At 40.4% G+C, this 13,889-nt stretch overlaps 1 protein-coding gene across 1 annotated transcript in view; it reads left to right on the plus strand.

The window, feature by feature from the left end:
- Window positions 1–639: 639 nt before the first annotated feature.
- IL16 (interleukin 16) overlaps window positions 640–13,889 on the plus strand; it is a 31,133-nt gene continuing 17,883 nt past the window's right edge. Inside the window, exons 1-4 of the mRNA XM_058846968.1 lie at window positions 640–689; window positions 4,796–5,204; window positions 12,806–12,942; window positions 13,606–13,714. Coding sequence (XP_058702951.1) covers window positions 640–689; window positions 4,796–5,204; window positions 12,806–12,942; window positions 13,606–13,714 — 705 coding nt within the window. The remainder of the gene's footprint in view (window positions 690–4,795; window positions 5,205–12,805; window positions 12,943–13,605; window positions 13,715–13,889) is intronic.

Genomic DNA, 13,889 nt, shown 5'->3' on the forward strand with positions numbered 1-13,889 from the left:
GATCTGTGTGATAAACAACAATTTTCTGAGTCCTTGATCAGGTGGGATCACAAAGTTGCAGTTAGCCCAGTCTCCCCATTTTCCCCTAGTGTTCCCCTAGGGGAAAGTATTTAAGAACTGGTAGGTTAAAGAGATTGTGTTCATGGTGAACCATACAGGGGTCTGGCATTCAAAAGTGGCACCTATTATGTTTTGCTCCTGGAGCAGAATTTGTCTAGGACACTCTTACTAGCCTAATGTTAAAATATCAGATGAAAAATACAAGAAACATGCCTGGCATCTCAGCCTCCAACAGAAAACCTTCATTGGATTGGCACAGACTCTGCTGTTGCCCCTGCTCCCCTCAGGTGGGTTTAACATGCCTGAACCCCATCAGTCCTTGGACCAGAGAGCAATGGGGGAAAACAAATTATAAACTCCTTAAATGGTCCTGCCATCTCTGGGTAGCTGGGAGCCCGCTGGAAAGTTTCCCCAATGCTGCATCCCATTGCTTTTGTTTATCTAGCCTTGCTGACATTTTCTTCAATTAGGAAACAATAGCTCCGTTCCAATGTACTGAGCAGAATTACTGAAACTGAGTCACGTGGCACCAGGAGAGTGTGTTTTCAATTATTCACTCTGTCTTTTTTTGCCAGGCCTATGAAGAAGAACAGCCTTCTGCAGGAGTCAGGTTTGTCTGCCTCGTTGTTGTAAGTTCCTCCTTTTGAATTTTTATTTTACCATTAGGGTTTTTTTTAATTATAATTTTTTATTTCAACTCTCTGAGAGTTTCTTACTCTCTATTAGAAAACTTCAAAACCTTTAGCTCTTACTACTGTGGGGAAACCCTAGACATCTGCAATAATTCAGTGCTAATAGTACTGCTCAGTAATGAATCTGAGTAAGATCACAAGATCTAGATTAAATTAAGATGCAAGATCTAGATTAAAAGAGGATGCTGGTAGCATTTGTTAATGTAAAACTCATATTGTTCTTGCTAGTAAAGTCCTGTCTTTCCTACTGCCTGGTTACTAGCAGAGCATTCACATTCAATCTGGGAGCTACACCAGATTATTTGTATCTTGTAAATGCTTGGTTTAATATCCAACCAAAAATTTGAACCAAATGGCCACAGCTCAGATCGTGTATTTTGTTTGCAGAAGACAGACTGAGTTCGGGCTTTTAAGATTTAAAGCTGGAAAAATAAAGCTTGGGGAAAAAAAAAAAGAAACATAGAAGGAACATTTGGTTTGTATTACAAACCACAGACAGCTTCCATCAAGCAAGCTGGAGGTATAAGAATGGCAGAAGAAAATGACAAGCAGTGAGTGCACTGGAGAAAAAGATGAATGGTTTGAAGAATTGACTTTGAAGTAATTGTTCATGCCATCAATATCTCAAATTAAATTTGGTGGAAGATGGCAATGAATCATAAAGCTTCTCTGGCACTTGTGATATTGTAGGCTGTGTAAAATAACATTTCTGGATATTTTTATTGGAAAACTTATAGATTATGTTTTTGGTGCCTGTTATATTTCTGTCACTTATGCAACCCTGAATCAGCAGCTGTGGAAAGAATGTGGCCTTAGTTAGGACTTGTGATCTAATACTATATATAATATATATACTATATAGCAAGAGCAAGTATTTAACTGGAAGCCTTCAGGTCTAGCAGGTTCAGTTTCACATCAGCCTCTCTCTCCCTGTGAGATTAGGTAAGTCATTCAGGGTTAAACTTGGTCTTTGAGTGGACAGAGCTCTCATGGGGGCTGGGGAGGAGGAAACAGCTGATGGAGCAAGGCAAAGAGTTCTCTCTGCATCAGATAAAATTCCTCAGGAGCATTACAGGGGGATGGGAAAGCAGAATGCACTTAGACCCGTGTTTCCTTCACTGTTTTAACAGGTGCTTCTATGCATCCCTGCATCCCAGATGTTAACAGAGCCAGAGAGGCACTTCTTGGACATTTAGTACTGACAGCAGTTCTCCCTTCTTAAGCTCAACAGCTTCAGGCAGAGCAAGAAAGGATTTCATTCTAGCGTGCCAGTGTGCAAAGAGCTGCATTCTGACAATTAACCTATCAAGTCCTCTGCTTATCCAAATTCTTAATAGCTTTTTTAAAATTCTTCCTCTTTGAGAAAAGTAAGAATGTGTTTAATGTTTGTACAAAATTGAAATACTTGAATGAAAAATGTTCTTTCTTTTAGTTTCCCCACATAGCCGGGATTGTTTAGGTCTGATTGTGCAGCTTGGGTACATTTGTGATGGTGTTACCAGTGTCTAATAGCAATGGCCAGTACCACAGAAGGGGCACTGATCCCTGTGGCAGATTTTCAAGTGATGCACACTCCACTCACCTCCAGCTCTGTTGCTTCCTACCCAGGTGCTGAGAGTAGAGACTTGCAGAAATTACCTTCACCCCAGCCATCCTTTTTCAACTCCACATTCTGGTCTAATGGGCCAGATTGCATTTTTGCCTTCATTTAGACATAAAGAAAACACATAATAGGCTTTAACAAGATTAATTTCCAAATAGTGGAGATGCTAATAGGGATTTCTGAGTTCAAAAATTTTGTTCATGTATATGATGGTAGACTAAACCTTTAGGCTTATCAAAACATTAAAAAGTGCATTTCTTAAAAGTCACAAACAAGGTCTCCAAACCTTACATTTGTGTGATCTGTGTCACAGGAAGAGAGCACGGCTGTGCTGCTGGGCAGTTCTCAATCACACCAAACTCGTCATTTATAAGAGAGGCTACTCTGAAAAAAAGAAAAAAAAGTAGAATGTCTTGTGAACTGAAGGGAATGGGGAATATGCAAGTCCAGTTTGACCCTGAAAGCTTCCCTCATGCCAGTGTCAGGGAGGCTGGGAGCCCAGTGACTTCCATTCCGCTGTTCCAATCCAGCAGGGTCAGACTCCCACAGGAGCAGAGAGGATCCCAAAGACACACAGGGAGGGGCAGAAAGCACACCAGCTTTGGGGATCTTGACATATTCTGGCTACTTTCAACCTTTCCCTGAAACAGTGTCTTGCTAGGAAATCTCAGGAGTTCCAATAATGAGGGCATGAGTTTCTGAAGTGTTAGGGATTTTCTTTTGGAAAAAGAGACATAAGGGAGTAGAGAATAACAGGACTGGTGTGACAGAGGATAAGTAATGATGGAAAGCTGTAGAAACATTACCTACCAAAAATACCAGAAAAGACTGCACAAATAAACACCCTTCTCCCTGGGACATTTCTGCTGCACCTGAAAATGGTTTTAATTTACAATTTCAAGCAAATTCAGATTCATGCTGAACTGTGTATTTCTCCAGAAATGCCATATAGTTCCTTTAGGCAGGTGCTCAGTGGCATAGTGTTTATCATCTGCTTTGTTTTTTCCTGTTTAATTGTATAAGAAAAAAAACCAACAAAAACAAACCCAAGAAAAATAATCCTGCAGCTTTATTACGATGCTGACTTGGATTTATTATCTGATTCTGGCTTGGTCTGAGTTTGTAGGCCTGTGTTTATTGTCATGGCTGAAAGGTGCCTTTAAAAAATCTCCTTCTTCCTTTCTGTATCACCAATGGAACTTCAGGTACAAAGTGCACATATATCTACTCAATTCTGCATACAATCAGGGGAAAAAACAAAACCCCAAACCAAACACAACTCAGTTTAGAGCACAATGGACGAACTTTTTCTCGCAACAGGATACCTTAGAAGTGCTATTCAAATTACATTGATTTTCAGTTTTGTGTATAAAACCTACAGCATTGATGATTTATGCAAATACTTAAGTTTCAATTGGTATTTTCTCTAGAATGGCAACTTTGGTATCTGCTAGGTTTTGTGAGGAGAATAGAAACGTTTGTGTAGTAAATATGATGATAAAACTTAGGTGAGAGAGTCAAAGTAATTAAATTAGATGTTCTCTTGTTGAATTTTCATCACTGACACATACCACTAAAGCATTTCTAGAAAACTTTTTCTGAGGGAGTTTTAATGGCTCCCCTTTGTTATCTTAAAATGCTCGTTACATTACTCATTTTACAAAAGCTCTGAATTTTGCTATATTTTGATTGTATGTTTTGTTTTCCAATTTATCTTAATTTTATATGCTGAATCATGTGCTGAAAGAAACCATTTCTGTAATACGACACTTTTTGATTGATTTACTGGGGCTGTATTCCTTCATAGAATTCAATCCCTAATCAGATATTCACTTCTTAAGTGCTTCACTGGATCTCTCCGTAACTCTTAAATGCAGTCTTAAGTGAGTTCTGGTTTGCAAAGGTGGAAGTTTTATGGCAGACTGACATTCCTTACTCTCTCAAGGCTAAGATCTACTTTTGCTAAACCACTTACAATGTGGATGTGCCAGGCAGAGAACTTAGAGTTGACAATTTGATTAATCTTCTTTGAATTATAGTGGTTTACATGAATCAAACTTCAGAAGGAGCTTCTTCTTTCCAAATAATATTAGGAGGATAGAATAATGCTTTTAAAGTATCTTCCTTTTCAATTTGGGATTTCAACATGCAAATTCAGCAGATGCCCAAAGCAAGCAGACAATTGTAGCACCACAAACATTTATTAAAAGCACTCCACTCTGCTTGGGTAACATGGCAAGAGAATGAAAAGGTGAAGGAGGATCTAGGAGAGCTCTGCACAGAAGTAGAATTAGCAAGTCATGAGATATCACGTGGCTGTTCTCAGACTGAAAGGCTCTGTTGATTCGATTTATTCATTAGGGCTTTCCAGTAGCGTAGGTTATTAAGTGGGAGAAAGTGGGGTATATTACAACTTACTTTTATATTTCCTTTCCTGGAGGATATTTAGCACCACAGAAGCAGAGAAAATTATTGAAAGTATCATGCCACATAAATGGGAGAATGATAGAAAAAAGAGCAGCAGCTCTCTGAAGATGGATCAAAAGAACAGTACTGGGAACAGGAAATCAAGAAAGTTTCGCTCCATTTCAAGATCACTTATACTCTGCAATGCCAAAACCAGTGATGATGGGTCAAGTCCTGATGAGAAATGCCCTGATCCCTTTGAGATCTCTACCAGCTGGGGTCAAGAGGATTTTGACTGCTGTCCCAAAACACAGGTGCCATGTACATCAGAGGCAGAGGACAGCAGCCCACCTGATCCTCCACGTGTGGTCACCAGCATTCTCCAGTCCAAAGCTGCAGCAAATGAGAACTGCAACAACACGAAAAGAAAGTTCCTCACCAAGGTAGGCAACTTGTGCTGTGTATTGTAATGTTTCCCACTGCAGTAGTTCCTAAATGGATTAACTAATATTTCTCAGGAATTTAGGGTTCTACTTGGCTTTTTCAGAGCCTATGAGCCTGCAGTGTTCTGGCTCTGCATAAAAGGCATAGAAATATACTGGCTTCCCTGCTGTGCTGTTGTGTTCTGCTGATGCACAATCTGCTGAAATCAGTGCCTCTAGGCCACTGTCAGTGTTCAGACAAATACAGCTGGTGTGTTCTATCTGCAAGAGACTCTTCAGCTCAAAATATAAACCTGTCGCTGTAGCAAAGCACACCTGCAGTGTGATACCATGATATCTCACAAGACATGCAAGCATGAATTATATTAATACTGTGTCAGACACAGGAGATGCACTAGGCAGATGCTCTTTCCCTTTGATTCAGGAAGAAGGTAGTGATGGCTCTAAAACTATCAGAGATGTCACATTTCCTAGAGATGTGAAAAGTCTAAGAGCCTTGTATTACAATGCTATTCTTTCATCAGCTATGTGAAACCCTAACAATCTGAACAACTTTTCAGTCCGAGCAATATATTTTAGATGGCTTTAGGAAGTTCTTTCAGTAGAACAGCTTAATTTCTCCACCTTCTCTCTACCTGTTGCTGTGATGTGTAAAAGGGACCTCACTGCAAGTGTCATCCTGGCACTTCGTTTTTTACGTGCCTTTTAGCTGTGCAAATATGTGCTTATGTGAAAGAACTGATTCTTTCACATAGTTTTCTTGTATATTCTCTTTTATTTTATATAAAATAGAATATATATTAGCTAAAATTAGACATATATGTCTAAACACACAGTGGCACAAGTGTCACTCAAAATCAGAATCTCCCCTTACCCTTGATAATGACCACAGCATCCCCAGCATTGTTAAGACTGCAGCAGGATGGATGCAAGGTGTTTCCACCCTTGGCAAAGTCCCAGCAGGAAGACAAAACCAAACCAACTTGCTATTGCATACGGACAGAAAACAAGACCCGAGCCCCAAAACTCACTCAAGTCCCCTGCAAAACCTTGCCAACTTTTTTGGAAACAGTCCATATGTACCCTGCTGATGTCTCTGTGAGGGAAGAAGGAGCTGGCCCCTGTGCACTCCCCCAGATTCTCTTCAAAAGTTGAAGCACTTTGGTGTGTGTCAGCTGCCACAGTCTATTTCCTTGCACATTTCCTAAGTGTGCAGGGCTCCAGTAACTGCTGTGATCCATATCCATATGCAACTACTCATTATCTTATTGCAGACTGTAAGTTTAGATCATTTGCTTTTATAGTCGGGAAGCAGCTAAAATAGGGATCTGGGGAACGGAGTAAGTCCCACAATGCCTTTGCACATATAAAATAGAACTGCTAAGGATATAAATCCACTTTTAGGCTGAAGCATCAGTGTCACTGAAGAACATGTGTCAGATGCTGACATAAATCAGGCAGCAGCTCAGTCCCTCACAGCAGCATTTGGGTGCTTACTGCTGCTGTAGACTATGAGTACCGTTAAATTCCCACTCTAGAGCTCTCATAACAATCTAAACCTCTTCAAATTCTACTTGCTAATCTTCCATACCTTTCAGAGTCATGGATCAATGAGTGGTTCTAAAATCTTATCTTGGCATGCTAAGTAGGATGAACATTAGTAACAGCCATACTAACCCTGTCCTGTGCTGCTGCTGCTGAGGCTTTCCCCGTAGAGTATGAGGGCAATGATCTCTACCTTCCATATGGCACAAGCCTGTCAGAACAATCTTCCTGTACCACATCTTACAAAGCTTAAGCCTTCTCTCATTAAGTCAAACAAGAATTTTTTCATGTCCCAGCGTAAGTCTTTCTCCATCTAAATGTGACACTTCAGAAATTCATGATGTGTGACTCAGAGCTGAAGAATCCTTGTCTTTGTTCAAGAAAATTGATTCCATTCTTTCTGTGGTGTTCTTGAGGATATTCCACTATTCTGCTTTCCAGCACCTCCAGCACCTCCAGCCCTGAGCGTGACTCTGAAGGTGTTAATAACTCCCACAGAACTGAACAACTTAATATTGCTGTCACAAGGAAGGAGGGAAGAATGCTTAAAAGTGCTGCATGATTTAATACTCCCTGTGCATTTCTTCTACAGAGTAAGGGGGAACCTGTAACATCAGTACTCAAAATGCAAATTCCATTTTTTTTTCTGTTGAAAACCCTACGTGCCTCTCTGAGCCATATTCTACTGACTGCAGGGGATTCACCATAAGCAATAAATGATTAGCAAATGAGTGTTTCAGGACTAAATAACAGAGGTATTTTTTTCCTTCTCTAATATTCTGTCAGCAATGAGAGCAGATGAAGAGTCTTTTAATTAATTTGGCCTCTATGACCCACTATTCACTTATACTGACTATTGCTTTCTGTGTCTAGAGGCCCTGGGTTACCCAGGCATCATTTGCTCAGACACTTTCTGAGATGAGGTGGGCTTGGTCTGGTCTGGTGGACTGCCAGCTGGTCTATGTATAAACAAGCAGATCTCCTGCACAGTTTGCTTCTCACAAAATCAGAAACTTTCACACAGCCTGAAAGAAAAGAAACCAAAGAACTGGTAAGCAGTATCTGATACCAGGAGTGTGGATGCAGCAAACACTGTGGAAGATGTCTTTGATCACTTAACTGGAGTGATCTCAGACTGAAATCACTCCAGTTGTTGGAGATCTTGGCAGGAAAAGATATCAACTCCTTCAGAGAAGAGCAGGCTCTGCTGAGTGTGAGAGCTGCAAGAAGGACTTCTGCTCCAAGAAGCATTCCATTACATCTTCCCAACAACCCCAGAACCCTGGGAAGCACTGAGAACTACCAGTGGGGCTGGTAGCAGGGTTGAAATAGCATCTAGAATAAGCTAGAATAGAAAAAGGGCTGACTTCTGATGAAATAAATATGGGAGCTTAGCTGACCTGACTGCATGGCTCTGCTTGGTTCTAGAAACTTCTGCACCCTTTCTTCCTTTGATCCCTGACCCTCTGCTTGAAGGAGGTTCAAAAGGTAATTTTTCTCCTTTGGTCATCAGCAGAATATAATTTTATTAACTTGCCTTGATGCAAACACCAGTTAGCTGGCCCTTTGGTACCAGGACAAGTGCTATGGCAACAGACTGTAATGTCTCAAACACAAGCCCACAGGCAGGATGGAAAACCAAAGCCAAGAGAGGAGACTCCATTTATTTAGATATTTATGTGTTCTCCTCAGTTTTCATACTTCTCTCTTTCTGTCTTCCCAGCCTTCTTGCTTTTGCTGCACATCACCCAGGTCATCCTCAGAGCAAGCTGGGAAAGGGTCTGTTCCATTGATACAGTGTGTGCTGCAAAATGCAGGCCAGCAAAGGGTCCCAGAAAAACAGACCTAAGGGCAGAGGATGGGTGGAAAGGTCCTTCTGTAACATCTGATGTGCTGAACTGTCAATCTAGGGCAAAGCTTGGTCTCGTGCTCTGCTCCTTGAATCATCCTTGCTTTCCAGCTTCTGACACTTTACTGGTTTCAGAGGGAATATGCTGCTGGGAAAATGAATTACATCTACTGTAAATATTTTTAGAAGACCAAGGCTTATATTTTTTAAAGACCAAGGGTAAGGTACATCAGAGCCAGTGGAGTGAGTTTATGCCAGAGAGATTCTGGCCCTTTCTCCGTTACAACCGATGCAGAAAAAAATTGCTCCTTGAAGAAAATCCCCAAAGACTGTATTCTCTTGGAAATCCCAGCCATTTCACAGTCATAAGACCAGAAAAACTAAATATTTTAATACATTATTGTACTGGTGTTAGATGTATTTCTTTTCCTTTTAGTTTTTTCCTTTTTTTTTTTTAAACCAGCAGTCAATTAGCTCATTGTCATGCACTGGGTAAGTGAGTCCAAGACCTTACTTGAACTAGCCTTGTATAACATTTCAATTCAGACAATCTAACTACTGTGTCTTACTTTAAGAGTGCACAAAAGTTTTTCAGTTTTCCACAGATGCCATGGTTACCCTTATTTCTAAATAACATCTGGAATTAGATGTTTTGAGATGGGACTCTAGGCTAGAAATGTCTAATGAAAGCACGAAGGAAAAAAGAATCTTTTAAACGGCAGATAAAAAACATCCTCAGAAGCTTTGCATTTTGTATGACAAAAAACAGGAACAGGAAGAGAGAGTCGGCCTGGATGTACAAATTACTTTTCCAGAACTAAACACAAGAAAATTAATCTATTCTCACCTGTGGAAAATTCAAGAAGGCTCTTAAACTCTAATTTTTTATCTTTCAGCCAAGCAGATTCAGTTTAAATAAAAATTTTGCTTTGAGTGGAACTTACAATGCAGATAAGAGTTTCCCCAGAGTCTTGAAGCACTGTGAGAAAAAGCAGAGAGTTTATTCACTGGCAGCAAATATATGCTTAAATATATGTTCAAATAATGAAGAGACAAAGTTGACTGAGGATCCACCTGCCCCCACATCAAACCTGGCAACCTTCTTTTAGCAAATTTTCACTACTCACTGTATTCAGACCTATAAATCACCTTTCAAAACAAACAGGACACTTTAAAAAGGAGAAGGATGCAAAAATAAGTATTGTCTTTACTCTTGGAACCATCAGCAGTATTTATATGCACAAAAAAATCAGAGAGGGAAAGAAAATTAAAGAACTAAAGCCAAAGCAAATTGACTGTGGGCACAAGAATTGGTCAGACATTTATTTTTCTGAAGAACAGCTTTTATTAATTTTCTGTCATGTTGCAATAACTTGGATATGAATATAATGATCTATATCCAGGACCCAAAAAATACAGATGTTGACAACATACAGATATTTGCCACATGTCCATAGACCAACAAAAACTTTATTTCTTTAAGTAATTCATCTAAATGAATTTCAGCAATGATTGAGACACAGAGATAATTTGAAATGTGTCCCAACCGGGTAAGATGACTACATATCTAAACAAAAATTGTTCCCAAGATTTTTCTGCAGTGTACAAGGGATTTAACCTCTACTTTCCTAGTGACCAAGTGCATGCAGCTTCATATCAGTTTTGATTTGATGACATTTCACATGGATGTCCCAATAAACCCAGAATTTCCAGCCTGGCATGTGTCCCATTGTACAAAATACTATCCTATCCCCAAAGGACTTACATGTGCTGCAGTGAAAAACCTCAGAGCCAAACCCACTGCTCTCTGTGATGTCCTGTGAAACTGGGCAGAGGCATATCACTTTTAGACAATTAATTATGAAAATATTTATAAACACAGGCTATAGGAAACGTGTGACTCAGCTTTTAACAGAGACAAGTTGGGGACAGTCTGAAAAGGCCAATGAAAATCAATAAGAAAATGAAGTGTGGAGAACAGCTGTGCAAAGTTGTGTGCATGTGTCTGACAAGTGTCTGAGAAGATACATGTATCTTTCAAGGGAGCATTTCACAAGAGTAGGGACTCCTAAGAAGAGAAGTTGGCAAGTCCAAACTTGAATTCTGACTACAGGAAAAACAAAGAAAATTACTTTTTTAAACACTGAGTTTTTAGTAGCATTGTTCTTTTACAACAGCCCCAATCTACAAGCAGCTGACATCTCAGAAATACTCAGACAAATGGCAGAACAATTTCCTATCTTTAATATCTATGTTACATTTCTCATGTTTTACAACAAGCACACTACCTTACAGAAAACCCTGTGAGTTTTAGTGGATACTCCGTGTATGCAGAATCTGACCTGTAATGTCATAATCATACCTGAAATAAAGGACAGTGCAAACAAACAGAAAAGGGAACTCACATTTTTTGCTACTCAAGATCTCAAATTTTAAGGCATCAGAATGTTAAGCTTTATTTTGCTACCACGCTGAAGACTTCAAAGAACTGCCATAAGACAAAAAAAAAAAAAAAAAAAAGAACATAATGTAATCCTGATTTCAAGTAAGCATTTCCCAAGATATTTATCTTGGGTGAAAAGTAAATATAAAAGCTCCAAAACTAATATTAGAGTTCAAGCCAATTGGTTTAAGATAGAATCCTGTCCATGCTTATATCCTTACCAACATATTACTCACCAGAAGAATTCTTCACGAACAAAAAAGGCTTCGTAAAATTCAGACACTCCTCGTTAAAGGCAGACAATCTGGAATGTAAGCAAACCCACAGAGTTAACGAGTCAGTCAATACAAGTATAGCTCTTATCCATTACCTACTGAATACAGCCTGCAGTGAGCCCTGGGCCCCAAGTTAAATATTTCATTCATTCACAGCCTTAGATTTACTCTGGCAAGTTTCAGAATGGGAGCCAGCCTTCGGCAGTCAGCCTGAAAGATAATGACCTTTATTGACATTGCTGTAAATTTGTGTTTTGTGTTTGCTGTCAGTCAGGTATGATGTGATCCCTATTGATTTGTGGTAAAGGAGCACAATGATTCTCATCCTCAGGGCTGGATGAGCTCTGCCTAGGGCAGAAATGAAGCCATACTGATGGTGAAAATGGCTACACACAGCTTTCCTTGTGCTCTCAGAGGACTACAGATTACTGGAAATAGTTTATGCCACTTTGACCAGGGGCCCTGGGAGCAACACAGACAGTTGACCACTGTTATGTTTTGTGGCCTGTCCTAACATATGAAATTTGCCTCCCCTTCAGAAATCTATACCTCAGTCATACAAATCTCTTGGGAACAAGCCTGGATCCAGGATACACTGAGAGCCCTCTTCACTTTGTGGAGTATGGAGAGGCTGGCGAGGGCAGAGGAGGTGGGTTCAGTTGGGAGCAGAATGAGTGAATACTTGAAACAGGAGAAATACTAAGCAAATGGAAAAGAAATTGTGCGCTAACCTTCCAGCTTTCCTCATCTCTTTAGAATTTTTAGGTATATTTGTGCCACAGGAGTGTATTTCCTAGTCAAATGTGTTGTGCTTCATGCGCTTAGTTGCTCCATTCTTTGCTTTCCATATATGTCTCAAAGCACTACTTCTCCTTCTGAATGGCCCTGTGTTAATGATTCAAAACTGCATTAAAGATATGCTTACAATGAGTCCTCCAGATGCAATGCAGACTACAGCAACTTCAACCAGTCTGGAGTGGACAAAGAATTTTCCACCGCTGCAGACCTCTCTGGTCCCCTGCCCCCACTTAACAAGTCAGCAGCAGGGGTGGAGCTTCTAGTGTTTTGTATACACTTATTCTATTTATTTTCCATTCAGACCTCTTCTGTTTTCCAGAGCATTTAATTTTCTGGCATGTGTTTACTTTCCCCCCTGTCTTTTCTTACAATAGTTAGCATAGGCAAAGTTTACTCAGTTACTATGAAAAGTCTGTTGTCTGTTCTCTTCCCCTCATGCAAAGGCACACTATATTATAATTCTTCCCTCTTGTAGCCAGAAGCCACTGAAGTCCTAAGGAAAATAACTTTTGTAAAACACTGACTCTATATTACCATTGTTTTTTCTCAAATGGACAGTGTTAAAGGCTCCTGTTCTCCTGGGAGGCAACCTGGTTCAAAACCTTTCTTAAAAGGGCTCAGAATAAGTGTAAGTAACTTTTAGCAGCTTCAGTACATTTTTGCTCATGCAACCTTTCATCTTCTGGATCAGGACAGCTGCATCTGCAGGCTGTGTTCAACACCAGGGAATAGCAGCTCAGGAATCAAGCTCTCTAGGAGTCCAAGATGTGCATCTTTCTGGAAAGGGTTAACAGGCAGCCACGTGCCTGCTGAAGGCCCAGCAAACAGGTACAGTACATGTGGAGTTAGCAAGTTATTACAGAGACATTTGTTTGCACGGACTTTGCACAAGCAGTTTTCTGTGACAAGCTATGCCTTGCAGCTCAGCTCCAGAGAAAAGAAGTGATGTCTGGGAATCATTCCTTACATCGCTTCCAGCTGGAGACACAGGTCAAGATTCTAGAAAAATAAAACTGCCACCACTCAGGGATCTAATGCTGCTCAATTACACCAAGAAATAAAACCTGGAAGAATGAGATAGTGTACATAACATCAAGTTTTCCAACAGTGATGCCTTGTTAAAGGGCAGTGTTGGGTGGCATCAGTCCCGCAAGGCCACTGGAAAGCAATGCAAGCCAAGGCTCCTGACAGGGAGTAAATGTAGTCTTCAATCAATTTTTGAGTGCAAGATGGTGAGAAGGGAGGTATATCTTGCCTGAATGTTAGCTGTATGATCACCAGGAGCCAGTGATCACCAGGACTAAGCACAGAGAGCAGCAATGGGAAAAAATCCTAGCAGGGGATGAAGTGTGTCACACATCCAGGCACCTCATGGCAAGTCAAGGCAAAAGGAGAACTGCAGCTGGCTCCTCAGATAGACAGGCAGCACATGGAACAGGCCATATTATTCTGAGTGAAATAATTTACAAATGGTTGTTTTTTTCCTTTAAGGGACAGTTGCCTGAGCCCAAGGGATGAACTGTTAACACTAAATGTACAATCACTGAAAGACATGTCCAGAAAGGAGGCTGAGTCTCTCATTCCCCCAACAACACGGCTGGTGAACATCATGATGGCTCACAAAGTAAGCATGAGCAACTGTGGGGTGATTGGACATTTACTTTAGAGAGGAGGGGAATTTGTTCACCAGATGTTTGAAGAACATGGTTTTGCCTTTCCTGACAAAACCCAAAACCTCTCGTGGTCAGACTCTGGTGACTTTCAGCATAGCTTTT

Source organism: Poecile atricapillus, chromosome 11 (genome assembly GCF_030490865.1).
Source record: "Poecile atricapillus isolate bPoeAtr1 chromosome 11, bPoeAtr1.hap1, whole genome shotgun sequence".
Lineage (NCBI taxonomy): Eukaryota > Metazoa > Chordata > Aves > Passeriformes > Paridae > Poecile > Poecile atricapillus.